This window comes from Heteronotia binoei, chromosome 21 (genome assembly GCF_032191835.1).
Source record: "Heteronotia binoei isolate CCM8104 ecotype False Entrance Well chromosome 21, APGP_CSIRO_Hbin_v1, whole genome shotgun sequence".
NCBI lineage: Eukaryota > Metazoa > Chordata > Lepidosauria > Squamata > Gekkonidae > Heteronotia > Heteronotia binoei.
In genome coordinates this window covers 25481946-25501141 of record NC_083243.1, presented here as the reverse complement: position 1 = coordinate 25501141, position 19196 = coordinate 25481946, and the positions used below count along the sequence as shown (strand labels likewise).

Sequence of the window (19196 nt, the reverse complement as noted above, 5' to 3'; positions counted from 1 at the left end):
CTGTTTCAGTATAGGGCAGGTTCATGTGTGTTTGTGAGCTGGGTCTCTGGTATACAACCTAACTCACAGATTTAGATCAGGGAAACTCACCTTAGACAGCACTGGTTCGCTGGGTGCTGTACAGGAACACTGTGAAGGGGGAGGAAGAGCTTCCAGTTTCCTTCCTGAGCCATTTTTTGCCAAAGGAAACAGGGACACGGGAGGGGGGCTTTTTGCCCCATGTTGTTGCTGCTGTTTCCACTGACAAAAATGGCACAGGAAGGAAACTGGAAGCACTCTCTCCCCTGTTTGCAACACTGAGCAAACAAGCATTACTACTACATGATCGCCAGAGCTTTTTTTGTAGAAAAAGCCTAGCAGGAACTCATTTACATATCAGGCTGTGATGTCACCATTGTGTCATACAGCTTTTTTGTAGAAAAAGCCCAGCAGAAACTCATTTGCATATTTGACCACAGACCCTCACACCAAGCCAGCTGGAACTGCGTTCCTGCTCAAAAAAAGCTCTGGTGATCACCCATGAGGTACAATGATAAAAACTTCAAATTTAAGGTGAATTCCCTCAGTGTTCATCTGACTGTGAGTTGGGCTGTACATATCGTTTATTTTGGCCTTTAGTTTAATCTTCCTTTTTCACCAAGGAGCTCAGGTTGGCAGATGTGACTCATTTTCTGCTTTGTCCTCCCAGTAACCCTTGTAAGGTAGATCGGTGCGATCTCATTCAGTAAACTTTAGAATCTGGGACTTGGTCTTCAAGCTTGACAGTTTGTCTGCTTCTTGAGGAGGGTTCCTTCCCCCCCCCCCCCTGTTATCTTGTTAATGGGATTGCTCAGTGCTTGTTTAGATGGTGACTTCTATAACTGGAAGCTCAGGAAATACTGCCTGGGAGAGCCAGTTTGGTGTAGTGGTTAAGTGTGCGGACTCTTATCTGGGAGAACCGGGTTTGATTCCCCACTCCTCCACTTGCACCTGCTGGAATGGCCTTGGGTTAGCCATAGCTATCGCAGAAGTTGAAAGGGCAGCTGCTGTGAGAGTCCTCTCAGGCCCACCCCACTCACAAGGTGTCTGTTGTGAGGGGAGAAGATATAGGAGATTGTAAGCCGCTCTGAGTCTCTGATTCAGAGAGAAGGGCAGGGTATAAATCTACAGTCTTCTTCTTCTGCCTAGGAACAAGTCAGATACCACTTAATATTACATATGGTGCAAAAGGGGACCGTGTACAGACAGTTGTGATGTGGAGGAACTAACATTCCCAAATGTGTCGAGGCCTGATTCACCTTAAGAGCATAAAATGGAAGAAGGAACCTCCTCACCCTTTCCTCCCATGCCATTTACCAAGTTGAAACTGCCGCAAGTGGACATATTTTCCCTGCTGTGAAGCTCCATGTAGGATTATGGGATTGGGTGCGGGGGGTGGTGTTCAATCTTTTCTCTCACACGGCTTCTTCCTTGTGCTTGGGAAATGAGTTCCTTCCCACCTGATGCCTGACTATCTCAGTCAAAGTGGGATCAGGGAATCCAGAGACTGCATGTTAGAAAAGATAACATGTCGTTTGCCTCAGAGTTTTAGAGACAGAGCTGAAACTGGTTGTTGTAGATTTTCTGGGCTGTGTGTGTGGCCATGGTCTTGGTATTGTGAGACCTGACATTTCGCCAGCAACTGTGACTGGCATCCTCAGAGGTGTCACCCAGAAACTGGAGTTCTCTCTGGGTCAAATTGAGAAGAAGTTGGTAGGCAGGTAATTTATATCTATCCAGTCAGGTGGGGTAGGGCCGAGTCATTATCTTATGGGAGCTTCCTAGGCTGTGACATGCTAATGGAGGAGCTTACCTAAGGGGGTTCTTTTGTATATGGATTGACTATAGAAATTCTAATCTTATCTGTACAGCTGAAACTGTAGTTAAGGTGGGATCTAAGAAACTAAGCACCAGGCTTGTAGAGGCTACAGATGATGAGCGGCACAGATGGTAACACGGTAGAGGTTGATTGTTGAGATCGTTGGTTTGAGATACTCTTCCTCAGTAGCTTACAAGGAGATAGGAAGCTGCAGAAAAGCCAAAAAGGAGATGAAGAGAAAGCTTACACAGAACCCATGGACAGATGAGATGGGAAAACTCAGTAGATGGAAGACTTAGGGACTGCTGTCAATGTTTACAAGTCCACGTGACCCTCACAAGGACTTTGGATCAGCATTGTCTCTGGAATTCCATGCTGGGAACTCCTTTTCCAGGCACTCGGGAGCCTGACTTAGGTTGGGACTATGGCATGTGGAAATTAAATTTCTAAGTGGGGAAACTCCCAGAATGCATCTGATTAAATATAAGCACATAAGAGAAGCCATGTTGGATCAGTCCAGTGGCTGTCACACAGTGGCCAAAAAACCCCAAGCGCTGTCAGGAGTTCCATCAGTGGGGCCAGGACACTAGAAGCCCTCCCACTGTGCTCTCCCCAAGTATCAAGAATACAGAGCATCACTGCCCCAGACAGAGGTTCCAACAATATGCTGTGGCTAATAGCCACTGACGGACCTCTGCTCCATATGTTTATCCAGTACCCTCATGAAACTGTCTATGCTTGTAGCTGCCACCACCTTCTGTGGCAGTGAATTCCATGTCTTAATCACCTTTGGGGTGAAGAAGTATTTCCTCTTATATGTTCTAACTCGACTGGTCAGCAATTTCATGGAGTGCTGACGAGTTCTTGTATTGTGAGAAAGGGAGAAAAGTACTTCTTTCTCTGTCTTCTCTATCCCATGCATAATCTTGTAAACCTCTAGCAAGTCACCCCTCAGTCGACGTTTCTCCAAGCTAAAGAGCCCTAAGCACTTTAACCTTTCTTCATAGGGAAGGTGTTCTAACCCTTTAATCATTCTAGTTGCCCTTTTCTGCACTTGGGGGAAGCATGGCTTCTGTAAGTCTGTAGCAGTCTTGGGTGCTAGTGGACTATATACCAGGGAGTCAGATCTTCCTACGTAGGGAAGGGAAGAGTTGGATCTTCCATAGCCCATCCAAATTTTTTATCACCACTCACTCACCAGTGTCAATTAAATGGTGAGGTTCTGAAGCTGTGCATATATATTGGCATACCCAGAGATTCACATGTTCTGAAATGCCAACATGGTACCTATCTATAGTCATCTCTTTTTGTTTTAAACAGTTAAAGAGCGTGCCCCCCTATGGCTTCCTCTACTATAAACAACTGCAGTCGCTGTTTCGACAGTGTGGCCAAGTAAAATCTATTTCCTATGACGGAACCAAGTAAGTCAACTTTTATAGTCTACTAAGATTGATAGTACACGAATATCAGGTTTGCTTGCTTGCTGGTTTTAGAGTGCTGGCATCGATATTGTGGAATCCGGCATGTGACCACTACAGCATACCACCCACAAGCAAATAGGCTCAATGAAAGGTTTAATGGCACCCTGAACCATATGCTAAAGACTTACGCATACAAGCATCCCAACGATTGGGACCAGAGGTTGCAACACCTGCTCTTCGGGTACAGGGAGGTACCCCAAGAAAGTTCCGGGTTCAGTCCATTTGAACTGTTGTATGGAAGGCAAGCCAGAGGACCCCTTGATGTTCTGAAAGAGGCGTGGTCCGGGAACGAGGACATCCAGGAGACAGATGTCATCTCTTACCTACACGAACTACAACAGCATCTGCAGGAGGTGAGGACGGCTGCTGCAGACAACATGAGAAGATCGCAACGACGGCAGAAGCAGTGGTACGACTCCAAGTCCAGAGACAGAGAGTTCAAGCCAGGAGATAGAGTACTGGTTTTAAAGCCCAGGAAGAAGAACAAGTTAGATGTGGCCTGGGAGGGACCTTATACCATCGCCCATAAGGTCTCCAACGTGAACTATGTAGTGAATTTAAGTGAAGATGGTGAACAATGTAAAGTGTTCCATGTAAATATGTTAAAACCTTATTTTGACAGGGGTAATTTGGTTTTAATTGCAAAGAAGGGAGAGTGTGCGGGAACTGAATTGTCGGGTTGGGGGAAAATATCCCAGGAAGAGACCATTAATGAGGTTCAGTTCGCCCCTTCTCTTACTGGAGAACAAAGAGGCCAATTACAAACAATATTGGGAAGGTACAAAACAATTTTTTCAGATGTACCAGGGAAGACAAACTTAGCGTGTCACAAGATTGACACAGGGGATTCGAGGCGTGTAGCACTCCAACCATATAGAGTGGCCGGCCCGAATGCCAAGTATGTACAGCAGGAGGTAGAAGAAATGTTGAAATTAGGTTTGATTGTACCATCAGAAAGTCCGTGGGCCTCACCTGTAGTCCTAGTACCCAAACCGGACAAACCATGAGGTTTTGTGTGGACTACAGAAGACTGAATAAGATCACAGTACCGGATGTGTATCCAATGCCTCGCATAGACGAGTTGGTCGAGACAATTGGAGCTGCCAATTTTATTACCACCTTAGATTTGACAAAAGGTTATTGGCAGGTAGCTATGGATCCTAAGGATCAGCAGAAAACAGCGTTTGTAACCAAAGAGGGACTCTTTGAGTTTACTGTGTTACCATTTGGGTTAAGGAATGCTCCCTCCACATTTCAGAGAGTAATTGATAAGATGTTAGTGGGACTGAAAGAATTTGCTCTTGCATATATTGACGATATTTCTATTTACAGTGCTACATGGAAGGAACACTTGCAGCATGTGGCCATTGTGTTACAATGAGTGAAAGATGCGGGTCTCACCATCAAAGCATCTAAGTGTCAACTAGCCAATCTAGTTGACACTTAGTTCCCGCACACTCTCCCTTCTTTGCAATTAAAACCAAATTACCCCTGTCAAAATAAGGTTTTAACATATTTAAAGATTGGTGATAACTTCTGGGCTGTTTTACAATGATATTTATAATTTACCTTGGATTTTTTTATCCCGCCCTCTCCACAAGTGGACTCAGGGCAGCTAACAATCATTTAAAATTACGATTTTGGGTTACAAATGTAAAACAATAACACTTAAATGATTAAAATCTATTAACTACATTAAACTACATTACGGTACTAAAAAATTTAAATAGGCATATCACAACTTTCTTCAGCCAGTGATATGAATATAAGAAATGTTTTACATAAGCCACCTTCAGTTCTTCAAGGGATACTTAGAAGTACCTGAAGATGACTACATTTGTAGATAAAGTGGATAGTCATAAGCTGTTCTTTGCTTACAAATTCTATGCTTCAGATAATAACGGTGCAATGTTCTAAAGTGGAAAAGTCCTGAAATTTTCCCAGCAGAATTTTTGTTTTGGAATTATATTTCATTTCTAGAAGCATTATGGGGACTGTCACACTATTTCGTCAGTTCTGATCACACACCTCTCCCAAATTCTTGTTTTTAAACAGAGCTTTTGTTGAGTTTTCCCGGAATCCAACCGAACACTTTAAGACACTTCCTGCTGTGTACATAGCCTTGAAGATGGCACAACTACGTAATCGGTTTGAACTTAATATACATTTTTCAGAAGAGATTGAAGAGAAAATGGACATGGAATCAAGTGTGATAGTTAGGGGCGCACGGTATGGTATCATGTAAATGGGTTGGGTTCTGGAAAGAACGAGCAGTGATTTGTGTTTCAGTTTTAGTTGTGTTTAGTGAACAGTTCACAGCTGGGGGTGTGTGTTCCCAAGACAAGCCTGGGTTTTGCAACCAGTATTGCAAATGAACCAAAAGCGTCCTTATAGTGCCTTAGTTTGCATAATTTGTTCTGCTAGTTGTATGAGGTTAAGTGTAGTACTGGAGCCTTGCCCACTGAAAATTCTTTTTGGCTCACCATGTGGCTTTGGAGGTTTTTGTTAGACACCATCCATACCCTTTGAGGCAATTATAGTAATAAGGACTAGAAACATCTTTTTAAAAAATGAAAGAGAAGGGTGTGCTGAATTATATACTGTGAACACTGAATTTTGCTTGAATGAGGTTGTACAGTATCCAAATGCCAAGACAGGTTTTTAAAAAATAATTCATTATTTGAATTACACTTCAAGTGAATGCAGTGAAACACAGGATTGGACTCTGTGAATGAGTTCCACGTATGCTAGATAATAGCGGTTTTGTGCATTTTCATCTTCCTGCATAAAAACCTGTAGGGAGATTTGCCGGATGTAAACCGATGTAATATTGAATCAACCACTAGAGGGCACAAAACACATGCAGAACGGAACCTTTCCCATCTCCTGAAGCTGCAGAAACATTCAAGCAAAGAAAATGAGAATGTACAATCCCATATATAGTCTCCACTGTGAACACACTGTTGGAAGAGAAGGACCACATGCTGTCTCTTAACCTCAGTGCCCAGGAGGGAGGGGGTTTCCTCCCTGTTTATTCTTCTCCCTCTGTCCTTTTGATGTGTAGACTGATGCTGTTAAGGAATTCCTCCCTCCCTCTGTCTTCCCCATACACACAAAGAAGGAGCATGTTATGTTTGTCAGGGCTGATTTTGTATAGAAAAAGCCCAACAGGAACTCACTTGCATATTAGGCCACTCCCCCTGATGCCAAGCCAGCCGGAATTGTGTTCCTGGTAAAAAACAAAACAAAACCCTGATGTATTTGTTGTTGTGCTTGTTTCTCCTTGACTAGTGTGAAGGTGGACTTTCAGAAGCACACAGTGGCTCCCATGCAAAAATTTTGCAGCATTTCAGAAAAAATGCAGACCATTGCAAGCCTTGATTTGTCGATCAATGTCACAGAGGTAGGGATGTCTTTATATTAAAAACTATACTTCTGCGGCTTGAAAATAGGAGGTTTGGGCTTCAGCGTTTGGGAATGGGTCAGTCCCTTCTGTTTCAGATCAAACTCTGGGCTGTCAAACACGGCCTGGGGGCCACACCCAGCCTGCCCAGGGCTCTTCTGTCCCCCCTCCTCCCCCTCCTGTCCTCACCCTTTGAAGCTCTGAGGTTGCCTACAACATTCTCAGCTCCTTCTGCCTTGTCTTTGCTGGCTTCTGGGTTTGCAAATCTGCAAGGAATTATGGTGCCTGTTTGGGCACCATAAATAGTAAGGAGATAAGACTACGTTTGGATTTATAAATCATCTTTATTGAGAATGGGGATCACACAAGCACTCTGCTCTATTAAAGAGAAGGAAAAGGAAGATCAGAAATGGAAAGGTGGGCCTATATTTAAATGAACTGAATATGGACCTTTGGGTTTATGGAATAGGAGCCGCACAGCACAGAGTGGTAAAGCTCAAGTACTGCAGCCAAACTCTCTGCTCACAACCTGAGTTCGATCCCGGCAGAAGCTGGGTTCAGGTAGTCGGCTCAAGGTTGACTCAGCCTTCCATCCTTCCAAGGTCGGTAAAATGAGTACCCAGCTTGCTGGGGTGGGAGAAGTGTAGATGACTGGGGAAGGCAATGGCAAACCACCCCATTAAAAAGTCTGCCGTGAAAACGTCGTGATGCGACGTCATCCCAGAGTCGGAAATGACTGGTGCTTGCACAGGGAACAACCTTTACCTTTTTATTTATGGGATGGATATGCATTGATTAAAATTTTGTATGATCGACTATTGCAGTTTGTATTGTACTGAGAAATAGAGTTTGCACAATTTGTAATTTTTGTTGACTTCAGTTAGGTAATTTCCACCGCTTTTCTTGATATAACTTCCGGGTGGGGCCTGAGGATCTCTCAGAATTGCAGTTAATTTTTCGATGACATGTATCAGCCTCCCCTGGAGGCTGCTTTGATGGGTGGAGTCTATGGCATTACAACCTGCGGAAGTCCCTTTCTTCTCCAAACCCCACCCTCCTCAAGCTACACCTTCTATATCTACCAGAATTTACCAACCTGGAGCTGGCAACCCAGTTTGGTGTAGTGGTTAAGTGTTGGCCTCTTATTTGGGAGAACTGGGTTTGATTCCCCACTCCTCCACTTGCAGCGTTGCAATGGCCTTGGGTCAGCCATAGCTCTCACAGAGCTGTCCTTGAAAGGGCAGCTTCTGTGAGAGCTCTCTCAGCCCCACCCACCTCACAGGGTGTCTGTTGTGGGGGGAGAAGATAAAGGCGATTGTAAGCTGCTCCGAGACTCTTCTTTTACAACTGTGGGATGTGTGAACGTAACCAAAGGCATATTGGAGCTGTGTCTTGAATCCTGCCAGGTTCTCTCCTCCTTAGGAGACTTCTAGAATTGTCTCATTTCTGGTACTTGAATGTTTCAAAGTCATATTGTTACAAGCAGGGGTCATTTTGTAGAAAAATAGGTGGTGGAGCTCATCCAGGGATTGTTATGCAGCTGCACCTACTATTCAGTGGACAAGGAGGTGGAACTCTCAGAAAGGTTCAGGAGCTGCGCTTCTGTGTGCTCCCACTGAATCTGAAGCCTGGTTACAGAGTACTTATTTTTCTTTCAGGTGGTGGAGGTTGGACACTTCTGGGGTTACAGAATCGATGAAAAAAATATGACTTTATTAAAAAACCTGTCTGCAGAAATTAACCAGCTAAACCTGAAGCCTCTGTCGATCAGTCCCTATCCGGACTTGGTTTGTATGGCGCCATTTAAAGACTGGGAAAATGAGAAATTCTACAGAGCCCAGATCTTGTATGTGTCTGGGGAGAGTGTCGAGGTATCCTTTTCATTCTTAATGCTGGTGTGCCTGTATGTTTTAATTGATCTGGGTTCTTAAACTACAATAAATATAACTTGCGATCAAATCATAAACTTTATAAAGAAGGAAGAATTTTAAAAGGATATAGACAATTTAAGAAGGATATAGACAAAAGGAGGACAACGAAGATGGTGAGGGGTCTGGAGACCAAGTTCTATGAGGAAAGGCTGAAGAAGCTGAGCATGTTTAGCCTGGAGCGGAGGCAGCTGAGAGGTGATAGGATCATGATCTTCAAGGACTTGAAGGGCTGTCGTATAGAGCAGTGGCTCCCAACCTTTTCGGCACCAGGGACTGGTTTTGTGGAAGACAATTTTTTCACTGACCGGTGCTGGGGGTTTTGCTGCCACCACCTATGCCCCATCCCTACCCCTAATGGGGATCTTTAAATGAGGGGTAGGCAGAGTTCACTACCGCACTGACCCTTCCATCCGCCCAGGACCCGGGCAGATGAAAGAGGTGGTGCTTCGGAGTGAGGCCACACTGCCTCTTTCATCTGTCCAGGTCCCAGGAGGGTGGAAGAGGCGGCAGGGCTGCTCTGCCTCGCTCTGAGATTCTGGCCGGGTGAAAGGGCGGCGCCTCTGCCTCGCTCCACGGACCAGTACCAGGCCATGGCCTGGGGGTTGGGGACCCCTGATATAGAGGATGGTGCGGAATTGTTTTCTGTGGCCCTAGAAGGTCAGACCAGAACCAGTGGGTTGAAATTAAATCAGAAGAGTTTCCGGCTCAACATTAGGAAGAACTTCCTCACAGTTAGAGCAGTTCCTCAGTGGAACAGGCTTCCTTGGAAAGATTTGTAGGAGCCTGAATAGCCCAGGCTAGTCAGAGCTTGGAAGCTAAGTAAAGGTCTCCCATGGTTGGTATTTAGGAGACCACCAAGAAAGACCAGGGTTGCTATGCAGAGGAAGTCAATGGCAAACTTCTGTGCCGTGCCTTGCCTTGAAGGTCCCAGGAGAGGTTACCTTAAATTAGTTATGACTTGACAGCACTTAATTCTTATTATTAGGTGTGAGGTTGCTGTCTTGCATTTGCCACATGACCGTTTCCTTTTGTGTTTTGAAAGATGTGTCAGTCTTTAAGCTGCTATTGCCTTATTGCACAGGTTTTCTATGTAGACTATGGCAATAGATCCAAAGTGGCGCTGGACCACCTACGAGAGATTCCGGATCACCTTCGAAAGCTTCCTTTCCAGGTAGTGTTTTTTTTTTCTTTTCCTTGAACTGCCCTTCCCTGAAGTTTAATTTCAGACGGAGAGGCCCGCCTTCCAAGTTACGGGAAGGTCATAATTGGCCAAAAACATTCAGCAGGTCCTTTTTGGTGGTTGCCCTGTGATGCCTTTTCCTTGAGACTGTGGGTTTGCTTTGTGTTTATAAGAGTTTTGCAAGTAGTTAAAAAAGTGGATTATAGCATAACTTAAACAGAGCAATAGGGATTGGATTGCAGAAATCTGAAATAGGTTAATTTTTTCTTATCGTTTGTTCTGTCAGTTTTTCATTTGGTTTTGTTTTTGAGATGAATGATGCTTTATTTTTCTCGGTGTTGATGTTTTATATTTTAACCTTTTTTTCGCTGTGCCACTTTGATTAAAAAGCAACTTATTTTTTAATGTTTAATCATGTCCCCTGTTAAGCCCTTTTACTGCAAAATTTCATTTTTTGTTGTATGTTGATACTCAAGGTTAAGATTATTGTCCTTTTTATCCCTATTATTATTATCAATTGGCATTACAATTCGATGTATCTGTATTGTTTTATCTTGACATATGGAAGAAGATGATGATACTGGATTTATATCCTGCCCTCCACTCCGAATTTCAGAGTCTCAGAGCAGTCATAATCTCCTTTACCTCCTCCCCCCCCCCACAACAGACACCCTGTGAGGTTGGTGGGGCTGAGAGAGCTCTTACAGCAGCTGCCCTTTCAAGGACAACTCCTACGAGAGTGATGGCTGACCCAAGGCCATTCCAGTAGCTGCACATGGAGGAGTGGGGAATCAAACCCGGTTCCCCCAGATAAGAGTCTGCACACTTAACCAATGTTCCCTCTAAGCTGTAGTCTTGTGAGCAAAAATTCTATTTCGTGAGCTACTGGTATTAAAGTTTTGAGTTACTGGCATTAAAGTTGTGAGTTACTGCAGAAATTATTGTGCTCTGGGTTCATCCTTCCTGAGCTAAGAAAAATGTGTGAGCTGGAAGCAAAAAATATGTGCACTAGCTCACACTAACTCATCTTAGAGGGAACACTGCAATTAACCACTGCACCAAACTGGGCAGATCGTATGCTCATTCCTTTCTGTAAGCTATTGTTACACCATTAAAGGTTATTGGAATTGGAACTTATTTTATTAATTAACAAATTTTAATTAGAATCATAGAATTGGAATGGACCTCTAGGGTCATCTAGTCCAACCCCCTGCACAATGCAGTAAACTCACAAACACCTTCCCCTAAATTCACAGGATCTTCATTGCTGTCAGATGACCACCTAGCCTCTGTTTAAAAACCTCCAAGGAAGGAGAGCCTACCACCTCCTGAGAAAGACTGTTCCACTGAGGAATCGCTCTAACGGTTCTTCCTAATGTTGAGCTGGAAGCTCTTTTGATTTAATTTTAACTCGTTGGTTCTGGTCCTACCTTCTGGGGCCTCAGAAACAGTTCCACACCATCCTCTATATGACAGCCCTTCAAGTACTTGAAGATGGTGATCGTATCACCTCTCAGCCACCTCCTTTCCAGGCTAAACATCCCCAGCTCCTTCAACCTTTCCTCATGGTCTCCAGACCCCTCACCGTCTTCATCGCCCTCCTCTGGACTTGTTTCAGCCTGTCTATATCTTTCTTAAAATGTGGTGCCCCAAACTGAACACAATACTCCAGGTGATGTTTTACCAGAGCAGAGTAAAGCGATACCATCACATCACGTGATCTGGACACTATACTTCTGTTGATACAGCCCAAAATTGCATTTGCCTTTTTAGCCACTGCATCACACTGTTGACTCATGTTCAGCATATGATCCACTAAGACCCCTAGATCCTTTTCGCACATACTACTGCTAAGACAAGTCTCTCCCATCCTATAACCATGCTTTGGATTTTTCCTACCTAAATGCAGAACTTTACATTTATCCATGCTAAAATTCTTTTTATTGGTTTTAGCCCAGTTTTCCAGCCTGTCAAGGTCATCCTGTATCCTGTTTCTGTCTTCTTCTGTGTTTGCAACCCCTCTCAATTTAGTATCACCTGCAAATTTAATAAGCATTCTCTCTATTCCTTCATCCAAATCATTGATAAAGATGTTGAACAAAACAGGCCCCAGGCAGATCCCTGAGGTACACCACTTGTTACTCCTCTCCAAGAGGTTGAGGAACCATTCACAAGCACTCTTTGGGTGCGATCTGTCAACCAGTTACAGATCCACCTAATGGTAACAGGATCCAAACCACATTTTACCAACTTGTCAACAAGGATAGTATGTGGAACCTTATCAAAAGCCTTACTGAAATCAAGATAAACGATGTCTACAGCATTCCCCCAATCCAACAAGGTAGTCACTTTCTCAAAAAAAGAGATCAGGTTAGTCTGACATGACTTGTTCTTGAGAAACCCATGCTGGTTCTTAGTAATCACATCCATTCTTTCTAAATGTTTCAGGACCGACTGTTGGATGATTTGTTTTAAAACTTTTCCAGGTATAGACGTCAAGCTGATGGGTCGGTAGTTACCCGGATCCTCTTTTCTCCCTAAGAGGCAGAGGACATCTTGGGTGTTTTCCCACCGTCCAATCAGGGAGGCAGGAATCAAAAAGATCTTCCCCTTCCTGTGACTGTGGGAACCACCCCTCAGTTCTGTTCCTGCCTCAACAGGGAGAGCTAGCATTTAGAATAGGCTCCTATTCTTTTTTGAGAGTGGACTATTCTCCTTTAAAAAAAAAAATCTTTCCTCAGATCCATTCCTTCTCCTTCCTATCCTAATCTACTTAAGCTACCTTTTTTCCGTTCTTCATCTGAAGCCTACAGCCTTCTACTCTTCACTCACCAGCTTTTCTCGTCTTCTCTGTTCCTCCCCGACCCCCTTTCCTATTCTCCCTCTGCAAGAGGAGCGGCGCCGCGGAAACCGCGAGTGAAGTGCAAGCCGCGGCGCGAAGAGGGGCCAGATGGCACGTCGGGGGAGAGATCCTTTCCTATATGACGACTCGCCGCCCGACGCATCGCGCGGGGCCGAAAGGCCTCTTCCCGGAGCCGGCATGACCTTGGGGCTTGCCTCGGCTGCCGGCAACGTGCCCTGTAGGGGCAGAAAGAGTGAAAGGAAGTGGCGCTGGTCTTCTTCTGCAGCCGAGGAGGCTTCCTCAGAGCTGCGTCCCGACCACGACGGCCATTTTGAGCGCCACAAAAAGGCGCGAAAAGAAGTGGACTGGCAGGCCGGCAGCCTCCAGTGGCGGGGGACGACGGATGCCAATCTCCAGGCGGGAGACCCCAACGCCTTCAATGACCAGCCAACCCAGGAAGCTCCGCAGACCTACCAGCCCCAGAGGGGCTCTGGTAACGTACCCACCATGGGACCTTCTTCACTTACAGAATTTTTAGAGACTATAAAGCAGACTGTAGGTGCTGCAGTTCTAGCAGCCACCCACAAGAGACCAAGGTCCCCTAGCCATGCTTCCTCCTCCAGATCCCCATCTCCCAAGAGATCCAGGGGGCATTCTAAGGTTCCAAGGGGTTCCTCTGCCAGCGAGTTCCTGGAGGGTGAGAGGCCACAATATGAGGCTCTATCGGAGGAGTCTTATGAGGGAGAACGGGAGGAGGGCGAATTCCTCTCAGATGAAGAAATAGAGAGCACTACGGTGCCAGAACCCTCCTCACGTTTTTTCAAACCAGAGGAGTTCCAAACTCTTCTCCCCAAAGTGCTAGCTGCACTGGACCTTCAGGGGTCTCCCGATGAACAGGAGACAACTAGTCCCTTGGCTAATCCCAAAAACAAGCCCAAGGGGAACACAGAGTTCTTTCCGAGGTACCGCTCTTCGGACAATGTCTTCCCCTTTCCAGAATTCTTTGAACGTCAATTCAAAGCAGAATGGGCTAAGCCAAGCGTCAGCAAGCAGGTTCCCAATTCTGTCAAGAAATTGTATGAACTTCCCCCCTTTGCTAACGACATGTTACAGGTACCCCTGGTGGATGCTCCTGTTGCAGCCCTACAGTCCCAAGGGTTACTAGCTGAGGACGGTCAGGGTTCAGTCCGTGACTCTTGGGACAGGAAAATTGACCTGGCCTTGAGGAGGAGCCACGAGGCTACAGCCCTGGCCATCAAGGCAGCTGCCGCTACTTCTATTGTGGCTAGGGCAGCAATAGTGTGGGTCAGACGCTTAACACAACTAGTACCAGACACGGATAAGAGGGTTCTAGAAGGCACCAGCAGACTCATGCGGGCGGCAGAGTTCACAGCGGACGCCTCCCTAGACTCCCTTTCTTTCTCAGCCAGGGCTATGGCAGCCAACACCGTCGCGAGAAGGGGCCTATGGCTAAGAGCTTGGCCAGCTGACACCCACTCAAAGTCGATTGTGTCCGGCTATCCCTTTCAAGGAGAGAAGCTATTCAGGGACTCACTGGATAAGATCCTAGTGGAGACGCGAGATAAAAAGAAGGCAATGCCAAAGTTTCTGAGACGCTCCGACAGACGGGGGTTCGGCCCTAGCTCCTTTCGTTCCTCAACCAGCTTCTCCAAGCCTAAACAAGAATACAGAAGACAATCCTGGAGTCAACCCAAACAAACTTTCCGCAAAAACTTCTCCAACCCCCGATTCCAGAGGAACCAGCCCAACCGATCGGACAAGTTTGAGAAGGGCCCCAAGCCCAGTAAGGCATGACTGGGAGCACATCCCAGTAGGGGGCCGCTTGCTTCACTTCCATCAAGCCTGGAGGGAGTCGCGGGCGGACTCGTGGACTCTGGACATTGTTTCTCAGGGCTACCCGATAGAATTCAAGCGCTCACCCCCAGACCGCTTCATTATTTCTCCTCTTCGCTCGAACCCGGGTCGGAGGGATGTTACCCTCAGGGCTATAGACCACCTCCTAGAGATCGCAGCTATAGAACAAGTTCCCTTGAATCAGAGATATCAAGGTGTTTACTCGATTTTCTTCACAGTGCCCAAAAGGAATGGGGACTGGAGGGCGATCCTGGACTTAAAATTCCTGAACAAGAACATCAAACTTCGGCACTTCAGAATGGAGTTCATCAGATCCTTTACAGAAGCTCTACGTCATCAAGACTACATGGCATCACTGGATCTAACAGAGGCCTATTTGCATATTCCGAAACTCCCCGCGCATTGCAGATTCCTTCGGTTTTGCGTGAACAGATCACACTACCAATTCAAAGCCCTCCCATTCGGCCTGGCGCCGGCGCCGCGGGTGTTCACCAAGCTCCTGGTGAACCCGATAGCCGAATCCACGTGTACCCCTATCTCGACGACCTGTTGATAAGATCTTCGTCGAGAAGGGATGCAGAATTGGACGTCCAGCGCACTGTCAATTGCCTTCAACAGCATGGGTTCTTAATAAATCTATCCAAAAGCCAACTGCATCCGACTCAGAGACTGGAACATTTGGGCATGATAATCGACACCAACTTGAACTCCATATTCCTTCCGGAGGACAAGGTTTCAAAGACCAGGACGCTGGTGCAACAGGTGATTCAGGGATCATCATCGACGCTCCTGACGCTAGCAAGGCTCATGGGCCTCCTGATCTCGAATCTCGAAGCGATACAGTGGGGTCGTTTTCACACCAGGCAGTTACAGATGTTTCTACGACCCTATCAACTCCACATCATGGAGAGACGTTCCATCTCACTGACGGTACCTATCAAGGTCAAGGAGAGTCTTCTGTGGTGGACCAAGACCACCAACCTTCGGCAGGGAAGAATCTACGCCGCAGAGAGAGAATTACAACTGTTCTCAGACGCCAGCCTCTCAGGTTGGGGGGCAACTCTCAACGAGGTTCCCACACAGGGCCAGTGGTCAACCAAGGAGTCGACCCTTCCAATCAACCTTCTGGAGCTCTGGGCCATACGATTGGCACTACTCTACTTTCAGGTCCAAGTTTCGGGGCAACACGTGCTAGTGAGAACGGACAATATAGTGGCGAAAGCCTACTTAAACAATCAAGGGGGGTCCAGGTCCAGTCCCCTCCACAAGGAGGCCGCGAAGTTATTCGAATGGGCGGAACTCCATCTAAAATCAATAAGAGCGGAGCACATCAAAGGGTCCTGCAATGTTCAAGCAGACTGGCTCAGTCGGGAGAGCATCCAGGCAGGGGAGTGGTCTCTCAACAGGGCTCTGTTTCTGAAGATAGTGGACCACTTCGGCCCACCAGCACTAGATCTCTTTGCGTCTCACCAGAATCACCAACTCCCTCGGTTCTTCACGAGGTACTACCACAGTCGGGCGGAGGCCACAGACGCCTTAACATCTCCATGGCCGCAGGACCTCCTATACGCTTTTCCCCCGATACCAGTCATCCCGAAGCTGCTCAGGAAGATCAGCTGCTGGGGGCCGAGGTCATACTAGTTGCACCTTGGTGGCCGCGTCGTCCTTGGTTTTCTTCAATTCAGCAGATGTCGGTAGAAGAACCTCTCCACCTGCCAGTTCAACCAGACATGCTATCGCAGGGACCAGTATGGCAACCCCATCCCGAATGGCTGAGTCTGACCGTGTGGAAGTTGAGAGGAGATCACTGCTAGATCTAGGCTATTCTAGCGACGTGACCAATACAATTCTAGCTTCCAGAAGAGAATCCACCACACGGATCTATAACGCGTCTTGGAAGGCCTTCCACAGGTGGTGTAGGAGAAAGCAAGTGGACCCGCTACAGCCTACTGTCCCTAGGATCCTTCAATTTCTTCAGGACGGCCTTCAGTCCGGGCTGAAACCAGCTACACTCAGACGACAGGTTGCGGCCCTGGCATCAGTGCTCCAGCAGGTAGATGGCGTACATCTACCATCTCACCCACATCTCCGGCGGTTCCTTAGAGGGGCTTCCTTGAGCTCTCCACCACAATCGCACCGCTTTCCCACTTGGAGACTGAATACGGTGCTCTCGGCCCTAACCAATCCACCCTTCGAACCGTTAATGTCCGTGCCATTAAGGATAATGCGCATGAAGACGATTTTCCTAGTGGCAATAACCTCGGCCAGGAGGGTCTCTGAAATCGGTGCACTGTCGGTCAAGAAGGAGCTTTGCGTGTTTCACAAGGACAAGGTCGTTCTTTATCCGGACCCTACCTTCCGCCCGAAGATTTCTTCTAGGTTCCACCAGAGCCAGGAGATTAACCTACCATCCTTTTGCCCAGATCCTAAGCACCCGAAGGAGCGCACGTGGCATACCTTGGTCGTACGCAGGGCAATCAAGATCCACTTGGTAAGGACAGAGACATTCCGTAAATCTGACGCCATGTTTGTCAACGTGGCAGAGCCCAGAATGGGACAGAAAATGTCCAAGTCTGCCATCAGTTATGCCATCAAACAGTGCATAACGGAGGCGTACAAGGCGTTACACCTCAAGGTTCCACAAGGAATCACGGCACACTCGACCAGAAGCTCAGCTGCCAATGCAGCCTTTGATAAGAACACCTCTGTCGAGGAGGTGTGCAAGGCAGCTACGTGGTCATCTATATCCACCTTTATTCGACACTATAAACTGAACGCCTACGCATCAGCAGACGCGGCCTTCGGCAGGCGAATCCTTCAGCACGTTCTGCCCGAGTAGGGCGACCCCACCCTGCTTAACATACTGCTCTGGGAGCACCCAAGATGTCCTCCGCCTCTTAGGGAGAACGACCCTTGGCACTTACCGTGAGGGGTCCTTCTCCTAAGAGGACAGGAGGACATCTTGCCCTCCCATCTATTGCCCTACCTTGGGGCAGCCTGTTCCTATTCTTTCATACTACACCCTAATACTGGTACTGTCTACCACTTATGCTCATTGACATTGACCTGTTTTCCTCTTTCGTTACCTTTTTAGGGTTTACCTTGACTGTCAGCCTGCCGCGTTAAGGCAGTTGTGGCTGACATACTGTTAACTGTTCGCATGAGAAGTTCTTTCTTTTATTAGATGTTAGGTTTTTCGTACTGCTTCTCGGAGTCACCCGAACTGAGGGGTGGTTCCCACAGTCACAGGAAGGGGAAGATCTTTTTGATTCCTGCCTCCCTGATTGGACGGTGGGAAAACACCCAAGATGTCCTCCTGTCCTCTTAGGAGAAGGACCCCTCATGGTAAGTGCCAAGGGTCGTTTTCCCCTTCTTGAAGTTGGGGACGACATTTGCCTGCCTCCAATCTTCCAGCACCTCTGTTCTCCAGGAATTCTCAAAAATAGCCAGAGGCTCAGAAATTACATCCACAAGCTTTTTTAGAACCCTTGGATGCAACTCATCTGGCCCTGAGGACTTAGTTTCGTTTAAAGAAACTAGGTGTTTATGTACTACCCCTACGCTGATCCTTGGTTGGAACTTCATACCCTCCTTATATGTTCTGTTTTTGCCATGTTGAGCACCGTTCCCCTCAGAAGAGAAGACTGAGGAAAAGTAGGAATTGAGCAGTTCCGCCCTTTCTTCGTAATTGATGAGTTCTTTAAAAAGCAGGAAAAAAATCAAGTTCTTTAATCATTTAAATTGCATATTCCCCCCCCCCCCCGCCCCCATTTTCCAGGGTGGGAAATTAAACATTTTTGTCTTTTTGTGCACCTTAGGCTTTGGAATTTAAGGTGCGCAGAATGCGTCCTTCTGCACAATCTCTGGTATGTGGAGAGCAGTGGAGCTATGCAGCGAGCCAAAGGTTTGCTTCGTTGGTTAACCACTATGCACTGATGGTGAAAGTCTTTTCAGTCGTGCACGGTATCTTGCATGTGGATGTATACCGGCATTCTGGGATTATGGATGTTGTGAATATCCGAGACGTGCTGATTCAAGAATGCTATGCAGAATTGTCGGAAGACTCCTACGAATCAAAAGTATGCCTTACCTTCTTTAACTTTTACTACAGCTAGGTGGTTTTTAAATTTTTTTGTTATTATTATTTTTAATGTGGAACCAGAAGGAGGGAAGAGTTAACCAAGAAGGGCAGGCTGTGTTTTGTTGTAAGGCCAAATGATACAGTGCTTTTATTGGTGAGTCAGGTCTAGCAGAATGTCATTTTGAAACTCTGCAGGAGACTGGTTCAGCTGAGAATTGCAGCTTTGGAGGAGGAGGAGCTTCTGCCTTTCCACTGTGCCATTTTCCAAAGTCCAAACTTCCCAGAGAATAGTTATTTGCAGGGGTGGAATTCTAGCAGGAGCTCCTTTGCATATTAGGCCACACACCCCTGATGTAGCCCATCCTCCAAGAGCTTACAAAGCTCTTTTTTTGTCCTTTTGGTTCATTTAAGGACATAAGGAGAGCCCTGCTGGATCAGATCTGTGGTCCATCTAGTCCACCATCTTCTCTCACACTGGGGCTGAGTTCCTCTGGAGGGCCAACAGCAGGACATAGAGGCTGAGACCTTCCCATCCTGTTGCCTCTTGGCTCTGGGATTCAGAGCCT

The 19196-nt window shown here is 46.6% G+C and overlaps 1 protein-coding gene across 2 annotated transcripts in view; it reads left to right on the top strand.

Moving 5' to 3' along the window:
* TDRD9 (tudor domain containing 9) overlaps positions 1-19196 on the top strand; it is a 182700-nt gene that overhangs the window by 136389 nt on the left and 27115 nt on the right. For both annotated transcript variants that reach the window (XM_060262919.1, XM_060262918.1), the window contains exons 23-28: positions 3158-3258; positions 5374-5547; positions 6610-6721; positions 8380-8592; positions 9734-9823; positions 18368-18628. In XM_060262919.1, the coding sequence (XP_060118902.1) occupies positions 3158-3258; positions 5374-5547; positions 6610-6721; positions 8380-8592; positions 9734-9823; positions 18368-18628 (951 nt within the window). The remainder of the gene's footprint in view (positions 1-3157; positions 3259-5373; positions 5548-6609; positions 6722-8379; positions 8593-9733; positions 9824-18367; positions 18629-19196) is intronic.